We start from the raw sequence: 25,600 nt of genomic DNA on the forward strand, positions 1-25,600 counted from the left end.
CTTGTCCCCTTATTGGTCCTTTGGTCAGGAGTCAGCCAGGTTTACTGAGCTTCTTAACCCTTTACAGGTAAAAGAGACATTAACCCTTAACTATCTGTTTATGACAGCATTAATTAGTTAATCCTTGCAGCTGCTGGGTGAGGGGGCAGCATTGCCCAGTAGATAGGGCATCGGGCTAGGCTTAAAAGTTCTATTTCTGGCTCTGATGTGACATACTGGGTGACCTTGGGCAAGTCACTTTCCTTCTCCATTCCTCAGTTTCCCCATGTAGGTGTAATGATCCTTTTAAGCTTCCTGAAGGACAAGCCCCATATATGAGTTAAGTATTGCTATCTTACCCACGGTAGAGCTGAGACACAGAGAGGGGAAGTGACTTGGCCGAGGTCACTCAGCGGGTCAATGTCGGGATTATAACACAGAATGCTTGATTCCCTAGCCTCTGTTTAAACCCCTTCCAAATCCCTTTGGAAGCACTGAGAATTTGAGCCCTAGATCACGCCTCACTCATGTTAACAGCAATTCCCATTAGGCTGCAGCAAACGCGCACTCTCCTCTCTTTTCACATCCCCTCCTCTTGCCCAACATGAGGCAGGCTCACAGAAGTCACTACATGCCTCCACTCCGTAAGCAAAGCCACAAAACTGAGTCATCGGCACTCATCCGGAGTCACCCGCTGGCTCTTCCCATTAAAACAGCATTCCTTAGCAACAAGAAACCTACTGGCAAGCTCACTGCAGAGACAGTCAGAACTCAGAACATCCATCCCCTGGGAAATCCTGAAATTGCAAAATTTCCTTGTGCCCGAAATCACATTGACAAGTGAAAATTTCCAAAAATTCCCACGAAATGAAATTTCAAAAAATATGGTTTTGTGCTAATATCAAAATGCCCTTGTCAAAGTGCTTGGTTTTGAAGGAAGCATTTTGACTCTTGATATGATATTAATCAAAATGTAGCACTTTGCCCTTATTGAAACAAAATGTGCAGATCATTTTTCATCCAAAATATTGATAACGAAATAGCGAAACGTGTCTATTCCGTTGAATCGTTATTTTCTGACAGTAAACGGTTCCGCTGGAGGATTTCTGCCCAGCTCAGCTCTACAGCGGTAGGAAGACAGCATGGGCTTGTGGTCAGAGTCGAAGGGGGTGGTGAGTTGTATAACTGCACCTCATCCACACCTTGGAACAGCTCCGCCTGGGCAAGCGTCATTTGCCTTTTCAGGGTCTATGTACGCTGCAGTGGAGAGGTCTGACTGCAGCAGGGTGCGTCATCCCCGCGTAGCTTTGATTGAGGTAGCTTGCTAAAATAGCAGTGGAGACTTAACAACGCAGGGGAGTCCATACCGGGGGTCCAAGGAGGGCTTGTATTTGGGCTGCTAGTCCATGCGGCCCTGCCTTCACCACTGTTTTTAGTGCGCTAGCTTGATGGAAGCTAGCCCAGGTACACGTGCTGCAGTGACACCTCCCATGCTTAGCACAGACATGCCCGTAGGTGCACTTTATCTACCACTTGTGAGCTTGCTCATGCCTTCACGGTGGTGTAAATCAGGCGTCACTGCTGAAGGCATTAGGATCAGACCAGTACAGAACTGGTTCAGGGGAAAGCAGAATCAAACCCTGCATCCCCAACTTCCATTTTGTAGCTGCAGTACCATGACCCCCACTCATACACCTGGTCTATACCTCTCAGGCCTGGTTGCATGTCAAGTTTGTGTACTGGGGTATGAAATTGCTCGCACCTTAACTGAACCTGTAACATTTCTCCTTTGAATCAGTTGCCTAGGTCTTACTCCCTTCTCTGCCACTGACCTGCTGGGTGACCTTAGGCAAGTCCCTTCCGTGCCTCAGTTTCCCAAATTTTAAAATCATGGTGCCGACCCTGCCTGCTGGGGCTGTTGTTCAATTGCTTTGGGATCATTAGTTGAAAGGAGCTCGAGCTGCCAAGTGAAAGCACAATGGTTTTGGCCATTGCTACTGGATTTGGGAGTTAAGCTCAGCAGGTGAAGTTGCCATCTGGCTGGTCAGGCCACTGAGCAGCTGAGGGATCCTTGGGAGCCCTCTGGTGAACTGCTGTCTTGCCTGCTCCCCCTGTCCCAGATTGAGCGGCACGACAGCTGTGCCTATGACTACCTGGAGATCCGGGACGGCAGCAGCGAGTCGAGCAGCCTGATCGGCCGGTACTGCGGCTACGACAAGCCCGACGACATCAAGAGCACTTCCAACAAGCTGTGGATGAAGTTTGTCTCGGACGGCTCCATCAACAAGGCTGGCTTTGCCGTCAACTTCTTCAAAGGTACCAGAGCCTCCTTCGTCTCTCCTCTGCCGGCAGCATCTGGAGCTCCTGTGGCAATGGACCCTTTCTTTGAGCCTCCTGGTGTATGGGGTGGGCTTGGCACAGCGTGCCGGGGTGGATGGACTCTGCTTGCCAGCGGGAAAGGGGCAGGCTGAGCTGTTCCCTCCTGTCAGCTGGGGGAAGCTCTTTGGCTTTAAAATCCCAACCTTTATCCTTGGGCTGCCAGGAGCAGAGGGACCAAAAGCAAGCCCAGTCCAAGGTACGGTCCAACCCTCTAGCGACTGGCTGGGAGCTTAGCTTGCTCAGAGGTCTCTCTCTTTTCAGGCCACTGCTCCCCAGTTTTACTCCTGAGTGCTCAATTGAGGCTGCAGTCCCCAGCCCTGCTTGGTTCCTGTCCTCCATGGGGGGCTCCGAGAATGGCACTGCCCCCCTTGCTGGCCAGCGCTGAGACGTGGCCCCGGCAGCCTGTTCCAGGTGTCCCGCTACCAAACCCTTTCTCTGCTTTTGTCCCCTCACAGAGGTAGACGAGTGCTCACAGCCCAACAACGGCGGGTGTGAGCAGCGCTGCGTGAACACCCTGGGCAGCTACCGGTGTGCCTGCGACCCTGGCTACGAGCTAGCTTTGGACAAGCGCCGGTGTGAAGGTCGGTATCTACGGGTGGCCATGACCCTTTCCTTGACCCTGCTGGCAGCTCCAGAGCTGTAACTGCTCTTCCCCGCCACGCCTAGCCCTGCACTGCTCCAGCCCACCCACCTGCTTCTGAGCAGTGCCTGCCCTAGAACAGTCAAAGTGTCACACATGAGGGAAGCCTGGCCAATGCTCCCATGCTTTGTAACCTGCAGCCGCCTGTGGAGGCCTCCTCACCAGACTCAATGGCTCCATCACCAGCCCTGGCTGGCCCAAGGAATATCCGCCCAACAAGGACTGCGTCTGGCATCTGGTGGCGCCCTCCCAGTACCGCATCTCACTACAATTCGAATTCTTTGAGACTGAGGGGAATGATGTGAGTACCAAGGCCCTATATCCTTTCTAAACTCCTCACCGCCACCTGCAAAAGACCAGCTTGCTGCATCTCCAGGTGAAGATCCCTGCAACGTTGCAAGCCCCGGCATACATGGTCTGGGTTTGGGGGGAGGCATGACTGCAGAGGGAGGTCAGACGTTCATTTCTCAAGGTGGTTCTACGTCCTGGTAAGTGCATGGGTCAAAGCCAATGTAGTAGCTCTCAGAGGAAGTGAGGGACTTTTCTACATCGGGTTGGTTGTTGCACTAAATTCATAGACTCTAAGGACAGAAGGGACCACAGTGATCATCAGAGAATTTCCCTGAAATTAATTCCTGTCTGAACCAGAGAAGGTCTTTTAGGAAAACATCCAATCTGGATTTTAAAATTGCAACTGATGGAGAATCCACCAGGACCCTTGGTAGATTGTTTCAATGGTTAGTTACTCTCTATGTTGAAAATGTACACCTTATTTCCAGTCTGAATTTGTCTAGTGTCAGCTGCCAGCCACTGTCTAGCTAGTGCCGATACAAGCCCTGAGCTCAGTGCTCTAAGCCCTCGTCCAGATGAGCCGCTGGTCAGCTCCTGCTGGCTGCCTCTCCTCACCCTGTCTCAGCCTGGCTCCTCTGTCTGTCCTCTCCACCCTCACCCCAGCAGGTGTGCAAATACGACTTTGTGGAGGTGCGCAGTGGGCTGTCAGCCGACTCCAAGCTGCACGGCAAGTTCTGCGGTGCCGAGAAGCCTGACGTCATCACTTCCCAGTACAACAACATGAGGATCGAGTTCAAATCCGACAACACCGTCTCCAAGAAGGGCTTCAAAGCCCATTTCTTCTCAGGTAGACCCGCCAGCCTGCGGCCTGGGTGTCCTCTGTCCCTCCACCCCCACCCTATCGCTAACCAGCTCCAGCCGCTTACCTATGCCTAGAGGGTGCAGTCCCCAGCCTCTTTCACTGGAGGACACTCTGCTGCCTCCAGGAAGTTCTATGCAGATGCCTCCCCTGCTCCACCTGCAGCTGCACCGGGGAGCCAGGGAAGAGTGGGGAAACATGTTCGAGGTTCTGCAGCTCATTCCAACTAGAAATGGCCAGATCCTCAGCTGGTGTAAACTAGCATCGGTGCTACACTGATTTACACCAGCTGAAGATTTGGACTAAAACCCCAGCCAGGCCTCTGTTTAAGGAAATTGAAAAAAAAACCAACCCCCAACTAAGGCTGTTTCCAAAACTCTCCATTAAATAGGCAAATAGGGTAAAATCTCTGTCCCTCTGGAGTTAGTTCCTGTGGGTCATTGTATACTACTGTGTACAGTGTATGGGCCGCATTCTGCCCCCTGTTACAGGGGTAAATCCAGAGGATGCTGAAGTGGCTTCAGGTCTGCACCACCGTAATGGAGATGAGAATCTGGCCCAGTGTACTTAGGCCCAGATCCTCAGGTATTCAGGCACTGAACTCCCATTTAAAACACTGCGAGTCCAGTGCCAGCCTCTTTGAGGATGTGGGCCTCATGGCTTACTCTGGTCCTGATTCCGCCACCCTCGCTCACGCCCGGTGTGCAAGTGCAGTCAATGGCACAAAGGCAGACTCACCGTGAGTGAGGGCAGCAGAATGTGGCCTTGTGTGTGTGTGTGTGTGTGTGTCAGATACAGCCAGCCACCCCCTGGGATGAGCCCGGGCAGCCTCAGTGGATCCCTCTGCGCCGAATTCAGCAGTGATGTAAAGCTGCACTGTTACCGGGGTAAGTTATACACACTGGGCTAAATTTGGCTGTCAGCAACATGGCCTCAGCTCCCGTTGACTGCTGCGTGTGGCTAAGGATACATCCATATGGCAGTCAGGGGATGACAGGCTCTAAGTAAGGGATACATGCCAGCTAACACAGCCGTATGCCAGCTCATGCCTATGGGCCTTCATTGGTTTCAAACAAACTCCCCACATGAGTATTCCTCCAACTCAGGAAGCCTGGGCATTGTCCACTCCCAGCTAGGGAAGCTTTTAGTGGCATTGACGCAAACAGGGCTTGTCTACACAAAGACTAAGTGTGTGGCCAGCCGGGGTGTGAATCTACAGCCTGGCGCACACTAAGGGGCTGGGTGGACCCTGCTACCCTGCAATAAATTTCCCTAGTGCACTTTGGCACCTTGCTGCTTGAAACTCCAGCTTGCCACACGCTAGGTCTTGGAATAGACAAGCCCACATGCTTTTTATTTCATTTGCAAGGCTAGACCTTGAAGTCAGCCTCTAAGCCTTTGGCCCCTGCAGTCATTTACAGGTGCAAAACTACCAGAACCAGCGTTGGGCTCCATAGCCAGTTGTCAGTGCCTGCCTGACTTTAAAAGGTGCTGAACTCCCACAGGGCCAGATGACATTATTGGGGCCTGCCGGTGCTCAGCACCTCTGCAAATCAGGCCCCAGATATCTAAGTGCTGTCATCTGTATCTGGAATTATTAATGCTGTGTATTGCAGTAGCACCTAGGAGCCACAGTCATGGACCTCTTGTGTTAGGCGCTGTACAAACAGAGAACAAAGAGAGGCCCTGCCCCAAAGATCTTGCCATCTGATTAGTTGTGCTACATTTAACGGGACAACCCCTGGGAAAGCAATGAGCTGCCCTAGCCCCTGACTGCCCTTGGTGCTGACCTTCCCTTCCCAGGGCACTGCATTCTCTAGCATTATTGTATCATAACCGCTTCAAGGAATTTGAGCTATCCGAGTGGGCCACTTCTCGCCTTAGCTACGGGTGTCTCCTCGCATCGCCTCCTCCGCTTTGCCTGTCCCCGCGGTGCATCCCAACCCCTGGCTCTGCTTCGACGATGCCACTGTCTGCTCAATGCCTTTGCCAGTTGTCTCTTCCGGCTGTGCTGGGGACGTGGCAAAGCATCAGCGCTCCTTCTCTGCTTGAGGGTGTCCCCTCTCTTCCTCCTCTTGCTGGGATGTGTGCTGATCTAGAATGGACTAAAAACTCCCCCTACTTTCCTCGACTAGTAACAGCGGTGAGATATTGACCCGTCCTACTGTCTTGGCTATGCAGGGTCATTTGGATTCCTGGCTTGTACCTTATGCGGCAATGGGATTGCACTGGGTCTAAGTCTAGGCAGGATTTGTCCTGAGGTCCCTTAATTATGCTGCGGCGGTCAGTCATCTTTGATACATGTAGCCATTCAGCTGCCTACGCTCCTTGGGTTGGGTCTCCTTCCTTTAAAGCAGACAGGGAATGTTGGGACAGTTCCAGTGGAAACCATTACCTGCTTATTTCCTGTGTGGTGTGTGTCTTTCTCTTCTTTCCTACACCAATGCCTTGGAAGCAGCATTAGATTTTGGAAATCCTTTAACCTCTTCTTTAAAAAAAACAAACTCCTGGGCGAGCTCTCCAGCTGATGTAAATCAGCATAGCTCCATGGAAGACCAGTTGAGGGGCTGGCTCGAGGACCCCAATTCATTTTTGTTTAGGACAGGTTTTAAGTCTGGGAAGGATTTGTCCTGAGGTCCTTTCATTACATTGCAGCTGTGAATCGTCTTTGATACATTTCATACATGTTTAGGACATGGTTATCTTTAAGCGCACGCTGAAGTCCCAGTGAAGTCCAGGCAATTGAAGGACGTGTTTAAAGGGAAGCACATACTTCTTGAATAGGGATGGATTTAAGCATATGCCTAAGGGCATTCCTGAATCGGGGCCAAAGAAAGTAGAGCAATTATGACAAACTCCTTGAATCCCCAATGGATTCTTCAAGGTCCTGGCCCCTTCAAGCCATCTGCCTGAGCAGTTTTGCCCTCAAAGCTCAGAGAATTTCCTACAGCTCCTGATGAGCTCCCTGCCCCATCCCATGCTGCCACAGGAGATGTTCCAAAGAACCCACCCAGCAGGGCTTCTGCAGCTCCTATAGCACCATCACGTCACTTATTGATCAAGGCCTTCTGCAGCTGGCTGGAATGAATGAAGAGCCAATGGACAAGCTTCGGGTATGGTATTTTTGCTTTATTTTTTTAAATGCAAACAAGGCAAGTAAGGTAATCCGGCCTGGCCCAGCCAACAGGAATCTTCACCATCCAGCAAAGAACGACCTCAGATAAGCCTCAGCAGCCGATCATCCAGCAGGATTGCCGAGGCATTCTGGTAAGTGTCTTATTCTCCTCTACTACCTAGCTTAATGGCCTGCTCCTGGATCCTTTAGTCACCTAGGTGAGTGAAATCGGGGCCCTGCTGAAGTCAATCGGAATTTCATCATTGACTTCAATAGGTTCAGGATTTCACCCGTTGCTTTAGTGGCACTACTTGGGTGGGTAGGGGCTGCAGGATCCCAGGCGCCAATTTAGGTCCTTCTCAGCCTTTTGATGTTCCTTGTGTTTGCTCCCCTGCCCCATCTGCCGTTGTAGAAACACAGCGTTCCCCAAAGACTTCCCAAATCGCGCCTACCTACCCACAGAACAATTCAGATCCATGGCTTTATAACTGCGATGGCCACTACACACCTTGTTCACATTTTGTGGCAACTAGGGAACCGTAGGTGACTTCTCAGGGAGCCCCCAGTTTGTCCCATGAGCTCTACTCACTGGAACGTCCTCAGGCTGTGGATTACCAGAGGTGCCCAATGCTAACGAGGCCATAAAAATATCCGTTCTGTCTCTTCACTCAGGTCACAGCAAGATGAAGCTGGAGGACACAAAGAGAACTGGATTCCCTATTTGGTGTATCACCCCTATTTACTTCCAGAATATTCTAGTGTTACCGTCCAACACCAGGCAGGGCCAACCATGAGCAGTTCCCAGATGTTTGCTTGGCTGACTGGTCTCTTCTCTAAATGTATTCTTATACCCTTGGTCCTCTCTGGAGTTTTTGCGTCACTCATGCTTCAGATTCAGGCAGGAAACAAAGCCTGGCCGCCACTGTCCTGTTGCACAGGAAGGAACCCTCCCATCTTTGTGACTGAGTCACGTTCCTCACCTCCTGCGCTACTTTGGGAGCTGGGGATAACCAGAGGCAGCTGGCAGGAGGCAGATCACTCTGGACTCTACCTGAGAAAGCGCTGGCTGGGACCAGAACTAATGGCATGGGTTAATGTGGGTGCGTAAGTTAGACAAGTAAACGAGATCAGCAAGAGAGAGAGCCATGGTGGAACAGCAGCTGTTGACCACCCGAACAGAAGACATTGGCTGGAATGTCCTATTCCTTAGCAGGTGCTGCAGAGTCTTGGTGCTTATCTAACCACACTTAAGGAACCATTTCCACTGGAGCTGCCAGTGTCAGTGCTCAGGTAAGCTCCCCTTCTAATGTCCCTTCCACACTGGAGCATTGCTTCACAGCTGTATGTTTGTGTGATTCAGTACCTCTTGGGCTTAGGTATCTTTCTGGCCCTCCATTACTATTGTGCAGTGTTATCTGCCTAGTTGTTGCCCTCCACCCCAGTGGTGGCTGCATTTCATCACCGCTACATGTGGCCCTGCTCCAGGAAAGCACCTGCTTAACACTGAAATTCAGTGGGACTTAAGCATGTGCTTTGGCCAATGGTGTGCTTTTGTGATAGGGGTGGGGTATCGATACAAATGGGTGTATACGGCCCAATGCTGCATCGCTCGATTGCAGTGGGATGCAGACGGAAAGCAGAATCGGGCCCAGAGTTTGCAAGGTGCTTTGGGATAAATGTCAGACGATATCATTATTGCTGATTATTTATTTTCAATGAACGAGCTGATAGAATAAACAGTTACTAAAGACAGCTTTCCAGTGGGCTCTTTTCCTATGCAAATTCTTTCTTTTATCTCCTCATCCCAGGTGTCCTTCCTGAAGGGGGTTTATTATGCACAGTCCCCCTTGCAGCCCCCTAGCCTTGATTGAAATGCTTCTCCCCCCTGCTCTGTTTGCTGCCTGTACAGTTAGGCCTTTAAAATCCCCCTCCTCTGCTGCATCATGAACTTTGAGCTTTCTGGTTATGAGCCCCCCAGGAAACAGGTCTGGCCATGTGCAGCAGTGGGCGGTCAGAACAAGGGGGTATGTACTGTTGCACCTGGGGGTTGTAATGGCACGTCACACCTGTTCTTAACAGCAGCCAGGCTCGTAAGAGTAACTGGACCATGCATCGTGCTAAACAGAGCCCCGCATGCATGTCTAAATGAAAGAGCCTCCTGAATGCAGCCTATAAGCAGTGTCTCACCTGGAGCCTTAGGCACGGGAGACACCTGGCTTCCTGGGGTGTGTTCTTTTCCCCACAAGACAACACGGTCACACGATTTTTGCTATTCTTTGTATCACAGTAGCACACCTAAAGGCTCTGAGGTCAGGCTCCAATTGTGCTAGGCGCTGCACATGCACAGTGTAAGGGACTGGCCCTGCCCGGCAGAGTTGACAATTTAAACAGATGAAGGAAGCACTGTTCTACAGATGAGGAACTGAGGCAGAGAGGTGAAGTGACTGTCCCAAGGCTGCATGGGGAGTCTGGGAACAGAGCCTGGATCTCATGAGTCCCAGTGCGATGCCTTAACCATAAGACCAGCCTTTTGCTCCAGCAAACCTTTCCTGCATTCGTGCTGTCTTGTGGGGAAAAGAACACCCCCCTGGAAGCCAGGTGTCTCCCGTGCCCGAGGCTCCAGGTGAGACACCGCTTATAGACTGCATTCAGGAGGCTCTTTCAAAGTGTTCCTGCATTTCTCATTGACTAGAAATGGGTGCTTCTTGCAGACCAATCACTCTTGATGTTTAAGCCCCTGACTGTGCTTGGTACTGTACAGAGCTAAAGGAACCACAGCCCCTGGGGGCTTACAGACTGAACAGGTAGTGCACGCAAGAGCTCACTGCAAGACTTGGGACTTGGGGCTTGGGCCAACTTATTGCTATTTTGAATACTTAGTTGTCTGCCCCCAGAGTCAGGATCTGCCATAAGTGGAAATCTCCAAATGCCCAGTCTTAACTGTCCCGTTATTGTTATTTGTATTTCAGTGGTGCCTCAAGACCACAGCCGAGATCAGGGCCGTGCTGTGCATATACACAGTGAGAAACAGTTCTTGCACAAAGAGCTCACCACCTAGACAAGACTGTCAAAGGGTGGGAGGGGAAACAAGAGGCTGAGAGAGGGGAAGTGTCTTGCCCAAGGTCACACAAACAGGTCAGTGGCAGAGCTGGTGAATAGAATCCAGGTCTCTTGGCTGCCAGTCCGGTGCACTATCTGCATCACCGTGCTGCCTCTTGACCTGTCCTACAGCCAAAGAAATTGCCCATAAAGATCATCTAACCTTCCTGGCTGGAAGTCCATGGGAAGCCCTAAGTAACCAGCCTTCCTACACATGCTCCAAAGCCTTGAGACGACGTCGCCTTTCAGGGAATTCTGCCATGTGCAGGGGCAGGTCCTTCCTGTAACCATTGCAGCCAGGGTTCGGCGGAGCAGAGGTAAGTGGGTAGGGGGGAGGAATATGCCTCCTCCCAGCTCCACACACCGTCCCGTTCCAGGTGCCCGAAGTGCAAACAACGATCCCTCAAATATGGTCTTCCAAAACCTCCTCCAAATTAACACTCTGCAAACCATGGGCAGCTCCTGTGCCCTCTCAGTTATCTATCTGGAGGGCTATCCCCCATGATGCTCATATCCCCCACAGAAACGATGTGGAATTTGTATTGGCTTTTAGCAGGCGACAGCTAGTGAAGACTTTATTTGACTGATAGCTTGAAAGGGCCAATTTGCTCCCAATACTCCCTTGTCTCAAACCTCTCTGGAGTCTGCCAGCCCACCTCTGCCTCCTTGTGTTCTCCTCTATGCAGAGCTAAAGCTGTGTTAGGCCAGTGAATGTAGGATAACATGGGAAAGGAGGAGATGCTTCTGCCCTGAAAGGAATACTCCCCCAAGCGCCTTTAGGGGGTGCTGCACCAGAAAGTTCCTCCCGTCCATCACTTAATGCTGGAGCTAAAGTTTGCTTTCAAGAGCCAAAGGGAAAGGGTGGGGTGTGACTCCGTGGGATCCGGTAGCCCTTGACACCTTTCCCTTGTGCTGTGCCTCTCCTGTAGTTTGGCAGCAGTAGCTGTGTCTGTGCTTCCCCTTTCCTTCGGCTCTGTAACACGTGCTACTGAGTATGGCTCCCGCTCTCTGCATGTCCCACTGCCCCCCAGCCTTTTCCTTGGCTCCCTTACCTTGGTGTCCAACTCTCCCTCCGGGCACAACAGCACAGATTCGTTTTCATTTTCTCTCTCTCTCCCTCTCTGTCGTTTCAGAAACGAAGCAGCAGCCGCAGCCCCCGAAAGCTCGCCCACCCGGCTGGAAGTTCCGCCTGCAGAAAAGAATACGAGGCCCTAAAGGAATTCGGCCAATCCTCCGTTCAGTTTCTCAGGAACACTGCCCCTCCAAAGGATCCAGGGAACAGGGAACCAATGTCCTTCCGTTCTGTCCTAGCTCACAGCCTCGCTCAGAGAGCAGCCCAGGCCCCAAATTCCTTGCTTGACAGAACTGGTTGTTGGCTTTTTTTTTTTTATTCACCATTGTTTTTAGACTCCTCTGGTTTGTCATTGACCAGTTGACCTTTATTTCCAATTTTTATTGTGTCTGTGACATTTCCTATTGATAAGTAAAGAAGGACACCATGTCCTGGTCTTTCTTGCATCTTTGGTTGTCCTTGTGTCTGTTTTTCTACCTACCCGTCTGTACAGTAAGCAGGTAATGGTTGTGTCCCATATATATTGAATTGATTTCCATATGGAGTTAGCACAGGGCAAGATTTGTAGACATGGAGCTTGGTTCTCCTCTCGCTTGCACTAGTTTTGTGCTTCACGCACTGCATTCACTCTGGTGGAAGTGAGAACCAGGGTCAGGCCCATAGATCTGGTTGCTGCTGGAAATAAGAACTTGCTTGTCTGATAGTTTCCTTCCACTGATAGCTGAACGTTTTGAGTCCAGGTCCAGGGACTTTCAGTAGCAGAGCACTCGGAGTCTGGGAGTAGTGAGTGAGGTATGATTTAGGCACTAGTTGGCACAATTTGTCTCCATGGAAGATGTTTCCACTCGAACAGGCGGTGGTATGGATTGAGGTCCCTTAAGCCGATGTTCACCCCAGTGCAGAAGGGTCATAGGGAGGCACTGGACACCAATTCAGTCATGGAATTTAAGTGGGATTTTGCAATGCACAGAACCTTGTGAGTGAGCCTTCTGTACTGGGGGTGAGTCTGGCCCTTTCTGAATGGCTCAGCTGCCCTAGATTTCACCCCACTGAGAAAGGTCATCCATTGCAATGCTGGCGATTCATCGTAACCCAGCAGGGAACAATACCTAGGCCCTGCTAAACAAAGGACTGCTTCTTTTCTTCTCCTTAGACAAAGATGAATGTTCGAAGGATAATGGAGGGTGCCAGCACGACTGCCTAAATACCTTCGGCAGCTACCAGTGCCAGTGCCGCAGCGGCTTTGTGCTGCACGACAACAACCACGATTGCAAAGAAGGTACGTGTGTCCCCAGGATGGCAGGGAAGGTTCGGTTGCCTTACTGGGCTTCTCAGTGCACAAGGTCTCTGAAGGGTTTGCTGCCAGTGTCCTCTGGACCGTGCACAGGTTTCCCCATCTCTTCATTTTTCTCAGCAATAAGGGGCTGGCAAGGGGATAAACAGCATAGCTGGCCCTTTGGGACTGTTGGGTGAGTGAGTTTTGGGGGTGGAGGAAAGGTGGAGAAATGACCCTTTGGGGGATAGCCCCCTGGCTGACTCCTACTTTGGGATCCTCTTCCTGCAGCCGGCTGTGATCACAAGGTGACGTCCATCACTGGTACCATCACCAGCCCTAACTGGCCTGATAAGTACCCGAGCAAGAAAGAGTGCACCTGGGCAGTAACTACCACGCCTGGGCACCGCATCAAACTGGTAACATATAGAACAAGGGACTAGCAGCAGAAAAACACACATGTGATATAGTGACCACAGCCACCAGTCCCCGTGTGAAAGATATGACACCTAGGAATTTCCAGTCTGCTTCAGACCAATGGTCTGTCTAGTCCATTGTCCTCTCTCCAGCTGTGTCCAGTACCAGATGCTGTGCAAGGAGGTGTATAGCCTCTATAATGGACAATGGAGCCATGACACACATGGGAGGAAGGGGACAATTATGCAGTAACATCCCCAGGGAACACTTCTTGTTAATGTTGCTTTGAGAGCAATCAAATGGGATGGGAGTAGATTGCAGACAAGGTGACCTCTGCACAGAGAAACTGCCAGCTGTGTCCAGACTAACATGGCTTCTAACAGCATAGCCAGAGACGTGCTGTATGGGACTTGGAATGGCCCCCCATCACTGTCGTGACTTGAGATCTATAGAACTTCGGTGCTTTGCCACCTACTGTCATTGTAAGTTTCCCTCCATCTCCTTCCCTCTTCCCAGACCTTCACGGAGCTGGATATTGAGGGTCATCAGGAATGCACTTATGACCACTTGGAGGTTTACAATGGGAAAGATGCCAAGGCTCCAGTCCTGGGCAGGTTCTGTGGGGCTAAGGAACCGGACCCCGTCATCTCCACCAGCAACAAGATGTTCCTCAAGTTCTTCTCTGATAACTCCGTCCAGAAGAAGGGCTTCCAGGCCACCTATTCAACAGGTAACTGAGTTTTTGTTTACTTGGTGTTTGGTTCAGTGGCAGGTACCTAAAACCTCCGAAGCGTTGTGGCGATGTTAGGCCAGGGGTGAAGCTCTGGTCCCAGAAGAGAGGGGCTGGAATATTATCCCATTTCACCCTTGTGTCTCCCTAGGAATTGTGGTGCTTTAAAGACTCTGAGGCTTGGTGTGGTTCAGTATTTTGTATAAGGTGTTAAATGTGTGGAGAGAGGCAAGGGGAGGAGAAGAACAGAGAGATTAGGGGGTCATTGGCTGATAGTAAAGGAACGTTGAGAGGCATAAGCAAAGCAGCTGCCATGTTTCTTTTTGAAGTCACAATTTTGGGGGGCAGGATGGCTTAGGAGATCAGTGGTGGGACAGGGAGCCATTCACTTCTGCATGACCCGTTTGACCATCTATCTCACGGCTGCTCATTGGATCCTGTGCAAAAAACACCCAAGGTTGGCAGACTAAGCAGAGAGGCCAAAGTCTGGATGGGGCCAGAGACTGCGCTCCACTCTCCCTCTTTCCATGACATACAGATGGGGTGGTTGTGGCACCTTAGAGACTAACAAATTTATTTCAGCATAAGCTTTCATGAGACATTAGGAAATAGAGAGGAAAGGAGATGACCCTCTTGGGCAATAGGTGCCCACCCTCCTTCACCTCCTTGCTATGCGCATGTGTGTGTTCTTACTTCCAGTCTGTGGGGGCCAGATGCGAGCTGAAGTGAAAACCAAGGACCTGTACTCACACGCTCAGTTCGGAGACAACAACTACCCTGGGGGCTCGGACTGCGAGTGGGTGATTGTAGCGGAGGAAGGCTACGGGGTGGAGCTCATCTTCCAGACCTTCGAGATCGAGGAGGAGGCTGACTGTGGATACGACTACATGGAGCTCTTCGACGGCTATGACGGGACAGCGCCACGCCTGGGGCGCTACTGCGGATCTGGGGTAAGCTCCCCTGCTGTGCTCACTTCCTTCCCACCCCTACCCCTGCTTGGCCCCAGAAGGAGGGGAGAGCTGCACCACGTTCCGGAGCGAAACCATGCGTCGCATGGCGCTCTGAGCCAAGAACTGATTGTTCAGTTTGGTGGCCGAATGGAAAAATCCAGGGGAAAAACCAAATGTTTTTGTTTGACCCAAAATTATTTTTTTCCCAAGGGTTTTATTATGGTTTGTGGTGGTCTTCAGCCCCCCCCTTTTTTTTTTAAGTTTAAGCAAATCTAGCTAAATTTCTAAACAAAAAGTCAAAAAGGTTTGTTCTGAAAATGTCTAACCCTTTTGACTTTTTCTATTTTTTTTTTTATTTATTTTGAGACGAAACTATTCACTGAATTCAATCTGGATTTCCAACCCAGATAGGGGGCGGAGTTTGGACTGAAAAATGCCTTTTTTGGGAAATAAACTAGTCCCTGGAAAAAAAAAAAAAAAGCTGACCGAGCTCTAGCACTCAGCTACTGCAGAGATGGGCGCAGGGTAAGAACCTATAGAGAATGGAATAACCAATGATAATGCAAAGCACGGCAAGCCCAATGGAGGAGAGGGGGAAACACCTAACCCCTGGCAAGGAAGCGATTGAGCTTTCAGAGCTGGGGGAGAGGTGGTTGAAACCAAGGAGAGATATTTCAGTTTAACTTGGGTCCATTAGGAAAGAGGGGCAAGCCAAACCAAAATCAGTGTCCACCCAGGGTCTGCACCCATTGAACTAACCTAGTTCAGGTTGGTGCATAGACAAGCCTTATGCTGCTAGCCCAATGGCCACCTAGGCTCAACTATGCGAGTGGACGCCGCCTCAAGCAAGGTGGGGTGTAAGCTGCCCCACCCCAGGAGTTGCCCTGGGATTCAGCCATTGCTGTCAGCCCCCAGTGCCTTCGCCCTACTCCCTCCTGGCTCCAGGGCCATTGATGGTTTGCTGCTGACCTCTCTCAGCAGCAACTTATGGCACTGGCCCATGAGGAAGGGGAAGATGAGCCCAACCATCCCAGAGAGCCTGTCAGCTCTCAGGCCCCTGCAGTCTCTCACCCTCTGGGTCTGTGAGGGAGAAACAGTGTGCCCTGACTGGCTCTCTCCACTCCATTGCCTCCCCCTCCAGCCCCCGGAAGAGGTCTCCTCCGCCGGCGATTCGGTCATGATCAAGTTCCACTCGGACGACACCATCAACAAGAAGGGCTTCCACCTGCGGTACACCAGCACCAAATTCCAGGACACTCTGCACACAAGGAAATGAGGCCTCACAGCCACCAGGGCCCTCGCCACCCCACGCTGGAGGGACGGTTCTTTTCTGTATAGAACAAATACATGCGCGGGGAGGTGGGGGGGAACCAGACAGACTGGATGGAGAAACACACAGTGAACCTCAGCACTAAGACACACTCACACAGAGGCTAAGGCACAGTCAGCTGCTGGTACCGACCAGATTGGGGGCGGGGGGGGGTCTTATCTCTTTAAATATCCATTCCTAGGCCTCTTTTTGTTCTTTGAAGCAGGGCACCACCCAAGCCAGGAAAAATGTTCTTCTTAACCACTTTGCAACTACCGTTAATGAATCGATTGTAACTCCCAACTTCCCTAACTCCCCACCCCCTGGGAGGTATCGCTTAATGCAGGAAAGTCCAAGTGTATGGCAGACGTTTTCCTTTATAAACTTGACAAAGCAGGTATCAGCTCAGCTCTCGGAATGTACAAACCCCATAGGAGTGAAGAGCCCAGCAAACACACAGAAGCTGCTGGCTATCTGTTGTAACGATGTAATAAAAACTCTATCTTGTAAGGAGATGGCCATCGGCCTCTTTAACTCGTCTGCTTGGGGTTTTGTTTTAGTGGTGCTTTTCTGAGAGACACCTAATGTATCAGAGTCCTTTTCCCCAAATGTACGTTCGTTCTTTTTAAAAGTCTGATCTCCAGTTGGAGGGTTGTCCTCTTTCATGATACGTCAGTCAATCTAGAGACAGCCCTGAAAGCAATTGCGGGAAGGAGCCATGCGCTACCTCCAGCCCCACTTGGAAAGTCTGTGTCTAATAAACGGAAAGTGTTGCAAACAAAACTGCCTGGAGTCCTTGCTGGTGTGCGCCTGCTATCCAGATATTCCCACCTGTGCTCTCTTTTGGATCCTTTTTGGATCCTCTTTCATCCTCTGCCATCTGGTGGTTGTTTCCAGCGATGCTGTCTCTTTCTGGGGTCCTGCTTTGCAGAAGCCATTGTCTCATTGGGTTCCAGCAGTGCTGGATCCTTCTTGGGAGCGATCCTAATCTCTTGGATCCTATACTCGTGCCTGCTCTCCAGCTCTGCTGTCTCTTTCAGGGCTCCTGTGGTAGTGTTCTGCTCTCCAGATGTTTCCAGCTGTGATCTCCTTTTCTGCAGCCTTCTGTATCTCTTAATCTTCCATGGGTCTGATTCTCCTTTCACACTCATGTTAATCTGGAGGAATTCTAGTGGACTCAATGAAGAGTCTCCACTATATGGTAAATGAGAAGACTAAAAAAAGCCCTATCTATCTGGGGCTTGAGTCAGCAAAGCAATTAAGCAGTTGCTTAAAGTTAAGCGAGTACTTAAATGCTTTACTGATTCAGGGCCTTAGGGAGACAGGAAGGGCTTTATTGATCATACTTAATAAGTACTTTTTTAACATGTTTTTATATTCAAATATCTTTTCCCCTCACCTCATGTTGTAAGGGGAATATCAGGAAAATATTACAGAGCAATTGCGAGAGACAAAAGAAACTCATAAGGTAACATGGGCATTTGCATTCAGCAAGGGGCAGAGTCCTGGGTCTGAACCCTGGCATGGCTGCATCTCAGGTTTGCTAATATGAAATGCTCAATCACTGGCTCATTTTGCAGGAGGCACCACATGTGCAATGCGAACAATGTTCACACGTGAGTGGGTCTCTCTGAACCAGAGATGGGTCCGAACCCAAACTCCAGAGTGTCAGGAAAGCTCGGAGCCAGACCTGAATTGTGCAGTACAGGCCAGCTCTGATTGCAACAGCCATTCTGAAGCTGAGGAGCCTTTAACTGAGGCTTGAAACAGATTTGTAGAGCTGGTCAAATGCATGTCAAGGGCAAAATGCAGACACTTGGATCAAATTCTCCATTCTCAACCCAAACAGTCTCCAGAGTCCTTGTGGGCAGAGGAGTCACCAGCTCTGACATGGGTGTGCGGGAGCAGGGCCGGCTCCAGGCATCAGCTCAGCAAGCAGGTGCTTGGGGCGGCCAAGGGGAAGGGGCAGCAAGTTGGGCTCTTCGGCAGCAATTCAGCGGTGGATCCCTTGGTCCCTCTCGGAGGGAAGGACCTGCCGCCGAATTGCCGCCAAAGAAGAAAGCAATGCGGTGGAGCTGCTGCCGATTGCAATCATGGCTTTTTTTTTCTTTTCCACCACTTGGGGCGGCAAAAACCCTGGAGCCGGCCCTGGCAGGAGGCACATGGGAAGGGAAACCATGCCCTGGAAACATTTATCCTCAGCCGTCCCAAACTCATCCCCCCTACTCCTCCTCTGTACAATCCAAGAAACAAGCTGAAGTTTGATATTGCCTCCATCCTCTTGCCCAAGCCTGCCTGTCCCTCTTCCATTCTGTCTTGTGTCTCTCTCTACATGAGCTGCTTGGATGGCTTCTCTCCTGTGGGTCTGAGACTAATACAGTGCTTTTCCTCAAGAAGGCTCCCAAGGCATTTTGTGAGCCCCATACTGGGAAACAGTTGCCCATGGGGTGTGGTGGCAGCTCTGTCGACAGCTAGCCTACAGGGCTGTGGGAGATTGGGGACACCAGCGGAAACACCGACTCCAAGTGCCAAAAGATCTTAATGTCTTTGCAGAGGACACAGGATGTCAGCCTGCTCCAAAAGACACAGCCTGGGGGTCTCATCTGATCTCCCTCGGAAGGATAACGGTTAGATGCACTAAGCACCTCCAGAGACCCGTGTGGCCAAATCCTCAGACCCTCACTCAGTTTTTAGGCAGCCCTTACTCAGCAAAATTGCCAGTAACTCCAACCAGAGTTTGCTTGATTAAGGAAAGAGCAACTATGGACTAAAACCTGAGTCAGGACCTTGGGAATTGCATTGTTCTTTCCATCAGCTTCAGTATGTGTGCTGTAATTACCTTGCTAAGCAAACTGCTTCATTCAGAGTGTCCCCTCCACCCAGACACTTAAGTTTCTCTTTTGCCAGCTGTAGCCTGTTGCTCCTTCCTTGGCCCAGTGGTGCCAGAAAAAAAGAATGGTGCCCAAATACTGTGACATTGGATATCCTAGAGTAAATAGGGTGGATAGATTTGTTATCACTGACCTTTTCCATAACTGCACTCCTCTAGCCAGGGCCTAGCTGGGACCCCCCTCTCATTTAACAACATGAGAAGAGCAGGGAGGGCATGACCCCCCAGTACCAGTTCATGGCCCCCAGCTGGAGAACCCCTGAATTTAAGGATTCCATGAAACCGGTCACTGAACGTTGTCCCAAAAGTGATTAAACTGAAATCTACCTCTTGAAAGTCTCTGATGACAGCCTAGGTATGAAGCATGCTTATGACATCACCCGGGCAGCTGCTGATGTCACAGAAACCCCAGCGCCTGGCACAATACTCTTAAGTGAAGGTGGTATGGAGATGGACCAGGTGAGCGGACAGGGAGCAGCATGAGACTCCAGAAAGAAAAATGGAAGGAAATGCACTACACCCCACGTCAGCTTTCCAAGAAGATTGGAGTCACCTACTCCATGGCCCAGTTCATAGTGCAGAGCTATCGCAGGCCATGCCAGGCCAAAGCTCGCCAACATGTCACCCACCTTCAGCCAACTCCCAAAAAACAGAACGTGAGTGTGTATAAGGCCCAGTGCACGTATTATGTCAGGACGAGGGGCCGAGGTCAGGAGTTAGCAGACTCTGACGCACCTTTGACATCTTGCTGCAGAGCAAAGGGGAAAACGGAGGAGGATATGCATGGCTATGATGCTCCGTTGACATCTAATGCCAGGGGCAAGAGGGGAGCCAAGGATATGGGTGACTCTGATGTGCCTTCTCTTCACATCTATTCAAGATCTTATTCCAGGGCCAAGTCCAGAAAGGAGGGCATGAGCCCCTCCACATCCTATTCCAGACCCTGCAGCGGAAGAAGCTACGTGGCTCCTGCTAGAAAAGCAAAATTTTCTAAAGGAAGGAGAGGAAGAAGGAGGCAAAATGTAAAAAGGAAAAAAGGAGCCCGGGGTGGGAGATACCAAAGGGCGAGAAAAGCTGTCCCTTTTGTGCCTTCCAAGCAACCCTGCCAGAGAAGAGGCAGAGAAATACCCATAAACCTTCTTCTGGAGGTACCGTTGAACATACACCTGGAGGATGAACAATGGGCAGTGAAAGAAGAGGAGAGGCAGACAGGCAAGAAACGGAGGAACAAAGGTGTTGCTGTCCAAGTCCCTTCCATCTGCACCACCGAGCTGGTAGCAACAGATGGCTATCAGACCGATTCTTCTTGCGGACACGGGGAATCCAGGACCAGCCAGTGGTCTGCAGCTGCATCCACGACTGTAGCTGAGAGCCCAGGGGAGAAGAAGGTCTCTATCCCTGAGGAGATTTCCTGTGAACATGGGGCTTATCCAACAGGGGGAGAGGTCCCAACAGAAATCAGCAAGGAATGCACTAGCTCTGGGTGGTGGGAAAGGATCCAAAACTGGCTGCTGTCCTTCGGAATGTATTTGGAAAATATAATAAAGTCCTAGCTCTCCCAGCCAGATCCTTTCCTGTTGTTTTATTGGTCCCTAATGTGAGCATGCTTAGAGTGCTGAACCAGGGACCGTCTGCATCACAGTGGGCACTTGCAGGTAGCCTGCTGTGAGCCACTGGAGAATCTAGCTAGCTAGGCTTTGAGGACCTGATTTAAAGGACATAGAAGTCTTTGTATTGACTTCACTAGGCTTTGAATCAGGTCCTTATACGGCCCTCACCACCACCATCTGCTGAGCACCTCACAGGCTGCATCCCAGGTGATGGGGATGATCAAGTGATTACCTGATCCCTGGCCACAGCCCCATTGCCTGGGAGGCAGCTTAATTAATCACAGGCTGGGGGCTGAACCAGAATCTCTTTAAAGGACCACCCCATCCTGAGAGAGTCCCTTGGATTTTAGGTGCCCAACTTGAGACCCCTGGCAGGGGCCTGGTTTTCAGAGGGAGGGTAGGTAGCTGGGTGGGTAATAAACACTGTCTAAAAATTAACCCCTGTTAAGGTATCTCAAGAAAAGCTAGGTGGGGAACAACAGTTCTCCATCCTAGCAGCGTTTTTGAGAGTTCCAACCTTTTTCCCATCCCAAATTGGGATGAAAAGTCAAAACTCCCACAAACGTTTGCGACCTGATGAGCTGAAAAATGTTTTGTTTCAATAACTTTGAAACATCTCCTTTCCATTTCAACCTTTTTTTTTCCATTTTTTAAAGCTTTTTTTTAGTATAAATTAACTAAAATGTCTGAACAGAAAGTCGATTTGCACCGGAAAATGAAGCTGTTTGTTTCAATAATGTCAAAGCGGGATGGTTCTACAATTTTCAGAACTTGTTCTTCTGAATGGGGGAGAGTTATCAGAACTGACCCTCCCCCACAAACAGTTCCAGCCCCAGCAAATTGACATTTTCTGACCAAAAAAACGTTGGGTTGGAAAACTCCCGACCAGCTCCAGTCTCAAGTGGGGCCCTTGGATGCACAAGTCGCTTTTGAAAACCGCGGCACGCAATTGCTGCTCCTCGGAACCTCTGGATGGCACTTTGATTTAGGTGCCGCCAGCTGCAGGGAATGTTGGCTTCATTTCTCCCTTTCCCTGACTCCCTCGCATCTGCCCAGCTCGCATCTGGATTCAATCTCTTTTGGCCCTAACACTGTCTTTGAATCATTGCCCAGCCAGCCATTAACATTTCAGCAGCCACAGTTCTGTCACTCGGAGAATGCAGCTTCTTTCAGCTCCCTGGGCTGTATCTCAGGGTCAACATCAAGGGCACACCCGGTCACCTGTGAAGCCTGATTTGCAGGCCAGTCCCAGTTTTAACCTGGTCCTTTCAGTAGCTGTCGATCAGTCCTGTGCTAATTGGGCCAGCTTTTAGGCAGAGACTGAGTGGGGAGAGCAGACCTGGAGCACATCTCTGCTGACTAATGAAATTCTGCACTAACTGAGCTGGCCGATGTGTATGTGCACCACTGCCCTCTACTGGATGGTATCTGAACTGCTCAGCTGTGTGGCATGAGTCTTATACTATTGGTAACTACTAAAAGAGATTTGACAGGTAGCATCAGCATCATCAAATATGCATAGTCTACTGAGGACCACTGCACCAGCCAGAGTGACTATGCTTGATGGTGTCACACCAGACCTTGTGTAGTGAAGTTCCCAGAGCTGGCTCATTCCTGCAAATCCACAAATCCCTGGGATGGCCCCACAAAGGGCTCCAGGTAGGGTCAATGGAGAGTTTTGGAGAGCATGGTGTGCTGGGGTGTTTTTGTCCATCCTGACAACGTGGCCAAAGAGCATGCAATGCTGCTTTTGAACTTAAGTGAAGAGAATTCGTCTGAAATCAACAAGATGAAATACAATGAGAATAAGCACAAAGTACTACACTTGGAAGGAAAAATCAAATGCCCAACTACAAAATGGGGAATAACTGGTTAGGTGGTAGTACTGATTAAAAGGATCTGGGGGTTATAGTGGATCACAAATTGAATACGAATCGTCAATGTGATGCAGTTACCAAAAGGACTAGTATCGTTCTGGGCTGTATTAACGTTGTTGTAGATAAGATATGGGAGATACTTGTCCCTCACCTCTGAGCACTGGTGAGGACTCAGGTGGAGTATTGTGTCCAGTTCTGGGCACCACACTTTAGGGAATATGGATAAATTAGAGAGAGTCTAGAGAAGAGCAACAAAAATGATAAAAGATTTAGAAAACCTGATCTATGAGGAAAGGTTAAAAAATTGGGCATGTTTAGTCATGAGAAAAGAAAACTGATAACAGTCTTCAAATATGTTAAGGGCTGTTATAAAGAGGATAGTGATCCATTGTTCTCCATGGCCACTGAAGGTAGGACAGTATAACAATGCAGGTAGTACACAGGTTTGATAGATCCTGAACTTTGTCTCAGCACAAAGATATTTTGGCATCCAGAAGCGAGATGTGGACATCATGCAGGAGGCAGTGAGAAATACTGCGACTTTGAACGCAGCTTGCAGCCTAGGTAGATAAACTCATCAATCTCTCCACAGAACTCGACCCCACCTGCAACGGGGGCCCTGCTGGCCCCACTCTGTGGTTCTGGCCCTTGATCTTCTGCCACGAGAAGCTCAACTCCATAGTGGAGCGGCACCTTGGAGACCTTGGAGGGGGGAGGCTGAAATACTTGGACTTCTCCACCAGCAAGGCAGTGTCATCAGCAAAGTCTCGATCAGTGAACACTTCTTCACCACGCTTGATTCTGACATGTGGAGCGGGAAGTTCCAGTATCCAATCGATCGCTCAACACAGAATAGCGGTGGGAGGAGAATGCATCCCTGTCTCATGTTGTGTAGAAATGCAGCAAAAGTCATGAACCAAATGACAGTGGCCTGTGCTTTTACAGTAGCTAGCGCTGAGTTCTCTCTCTGCTGGTATCATCATGCATAGCCCTGGCATGCAGCACAATCCTGGCATGGTTTTGTTTCACCACACCTTTCTGCTGGGGATCACAAATGATATAACCAGTAAGCAGTGATTTGCGGTGAGATGCATAATTCAACACATTCACTCCAGTTCCCTTCTGTTTGTCAGGCAGCTCCAGTCTGGGGGTTCACATCTGGTCTCAGAGGCAGTGGAGCGGGGTTGGGGTTGGGGAGTGAACCCAGCTGCCAATGCACCATGTATAATGTCCCAGATGTCATCTTGCTGGGGGCAAAGAGCAGGACAGTGTGGGGCTGACACCCAAGAGAACACAGCAGAGGTAGGTAATTGAAATGGTGCAGAGATAACCAGTTCTTCGGCATAAATCTTGTTTCCTGGGAGCCTGGATTCAGGATTCTGCATTCAGGCGGTGGCCGCTGGCAGTCGTTTTCAGCACTTAAGATATGGGATATTCCCCAGGTCCACGTGGGATAACAAAGGTGAGTCTAAAATGAGACACACTCCCCTAGGGAGGAGCGGATGGAAGGTAGGCTAATGCCCCTATGCACCCACGCTCCCCCTGGACTTCTTTTAGTGCCTTCACATTTCAGAAACAAGACAGCTTTGCGGCTCCCCCTTGTGACCAAACTAGCTAGTGACGGGATTAAGCTGGGGGAGTGGGCTGGGGTGGGGGGTTGTCAGCCGTGGAATAGCCTCCATTCTAATGTTTCTCAGAGGCTGGTTTGTTCTAAGTGTCAAGTGGCGTCTGTGTACTGCACTGCACTGTTCTGGGGCGGGGGGGGGCAGCAGCAGCGAGCAGTGGGGAATGGGGGCGGGGGTGGTCGAGAGTGGGGGCTGCTGAAGAGATGGAGTAGAGAGTGCATCCGTTGCTAGGGGCATTGTGAGGGTGTTTGTTGCCAAGGAGCATAACAACAAGGGCACCTGTTACCAGGCAGGCCTGGCAGTGAGCTCTGATTGCAGGGGTGCTGCAGCGTTCAATAATGTTTTTTCTTCTTTAGAGGATGGGGAAAGATCATGTTTTTAAGTAATTTGCAATTTTCAGTGTCAGTTTTAGGGCAGCTGCAGACATGGCTGTGTGTGTGTGTGTGTGTGTGTGTGTGTGTGTGTGTGTGTGTGTGTGTGTGTGTGTGTGTGTGTGTGTGTGTGTGTACATGCACACCCACGCTCCTTGGAGAGACCTTTAAAACCTACATGCCTCCCCTCTAGGTCCCAGGTTGTCAAGGTCAGGGGTCGGCAGCCTTTCAGAAGTGGTGTGCCGAGTCTTCATTTATTCACTCTAATTTAAGGTTTTGCGAGCCAGTAATACATTTTTATGTTTTTAGAAGGTCTCTTTCTATAAGTCTATAATATATAAATAAACTATTGTTGTATGTAAAGTAAATAAGGTTTTTTAAATGTTTAAGAAGCTTCATTTAAAATTAAATTAAATTAAATTAAAATGCAGAGCCCCCCAGACTGGTGGCCAGGACCTGGGCAGTGTGAGTGCCACTGAAAATCAGCTCGCGTGCCGCCTTTGGGATGCGTGCCATAGGTTGCCTACCCCTGGTCTAGGTGGACAGAATGACACAGTTCTGCTATGAAAACAGGAAAAAGGAGCTGAAGGACAGATGTGGGACTGGATATGCCTGGGTTTGCTGGTGAGTTACAGAGCTTCACCACTAGATGAAAAGGTTCAGAAAAGGGCAACAAAAATGATTAGGGGTATGGAACAACTTCCGTATGAGAAGAGATTAATGAGACTGGGACTTTTCAGCTTGGAAAAGAGACGGCTAAGGGGAGATATGATTGAGGTCTATAAAATCATGACTGGTGTAGAGAAAGTAGATAAGGAAGTGTTGTTTACTACTTCTCATAACACAAGAACTAGGGGGTCACCAAATGAAATTAATAAGCAGCAGGTTTAAAACAAATAAAAGGAAGTATTTCTTCACAGAACACACAGTCAACCTGTGGAACTCCTTACCAGAGGATGTTGTGAAGGCCAAGACCATAACAGGGAGGAGGGATAGTTCAGTGGTTTGAGCATTGGCCTGCTAAACCCAGGGTTGTGAGTTCAATCCTTGAGGGGGCCACTTAGGTATCTAGGGCAAGAATTGGTCCTGCAAGTGAAGGCAGGGGGCTGGACTC

General features: G+C 50.1%; 1 protein-coding gene across 5 annotated transcripts in view; it reads left to right on the top strand.

Annotated features, from left to right (window-relative positions):
- The window catches only part of BMP1 (bone morphogenetic protein 1), an 89,009-nt gene extending 72,123 nt beyond the window's left edge, over positions 1-16,886 (top strand). For 3 of the 5 annotated variants that reach the window (XM_045005568.1, XM_045005566.1, XM_045005570.1), the window contains exons 12-20: positions 2,100-2,295; positions 2,814-2,939; positions 3,139-3,299; positions 3,953-4,136; positions 12,588-12,713; positions 12,999-13,126; positions 13,641-13,854; positions 14,554-14,804; positions 15,946-16,886. In XM_045005568.1, the coding sequence (XP_044861503.1) occupies positions 2,100-2,295; positions 2,814-2,939; positions 3,139-3,299; positions 3,953-4,136; positions 12,588-12,713; positions 12,999-13,126; positions 13,641-13,854; positions 14,554-14,804; positions 15,946-16,080 (1,521 nt within the window). In that variant the 3' untranslated portion in view covers positions 16,081-16,886. Of the gene's footprint in view, positions 1-2,099; positions 2,296-2,813; positions 2,940-3,138; positions 3,300-3,952; positions 4,137-11,495; positions 11,725-12,587; positions 12,714-12,998; positions 13,127-13,640; positions 13,855-14,553; positions 14,805-15,945 lie in introns of those variants that run through there. The other 2 variants (XM_045005567.1, XM_045005569.1) reach the window with 2 other exon arrangements.
- Positions 16,887-25,600: the final 8,714 nt, after the last annotated feature.

Source organism: Mauremys mutica, chromosome 2 (genome assembly GCF_020497125.1).
Source record: "Mauremys mutica isolate MM-2020 ecotype Southern chromosome 2, ASM2049712v1, whole genome shotgun sequence".
NCBI lineage: Eukaryota > Metazoa > Chordata > Testudines > Geoemydidae > Mauremys > Mauremys mutica.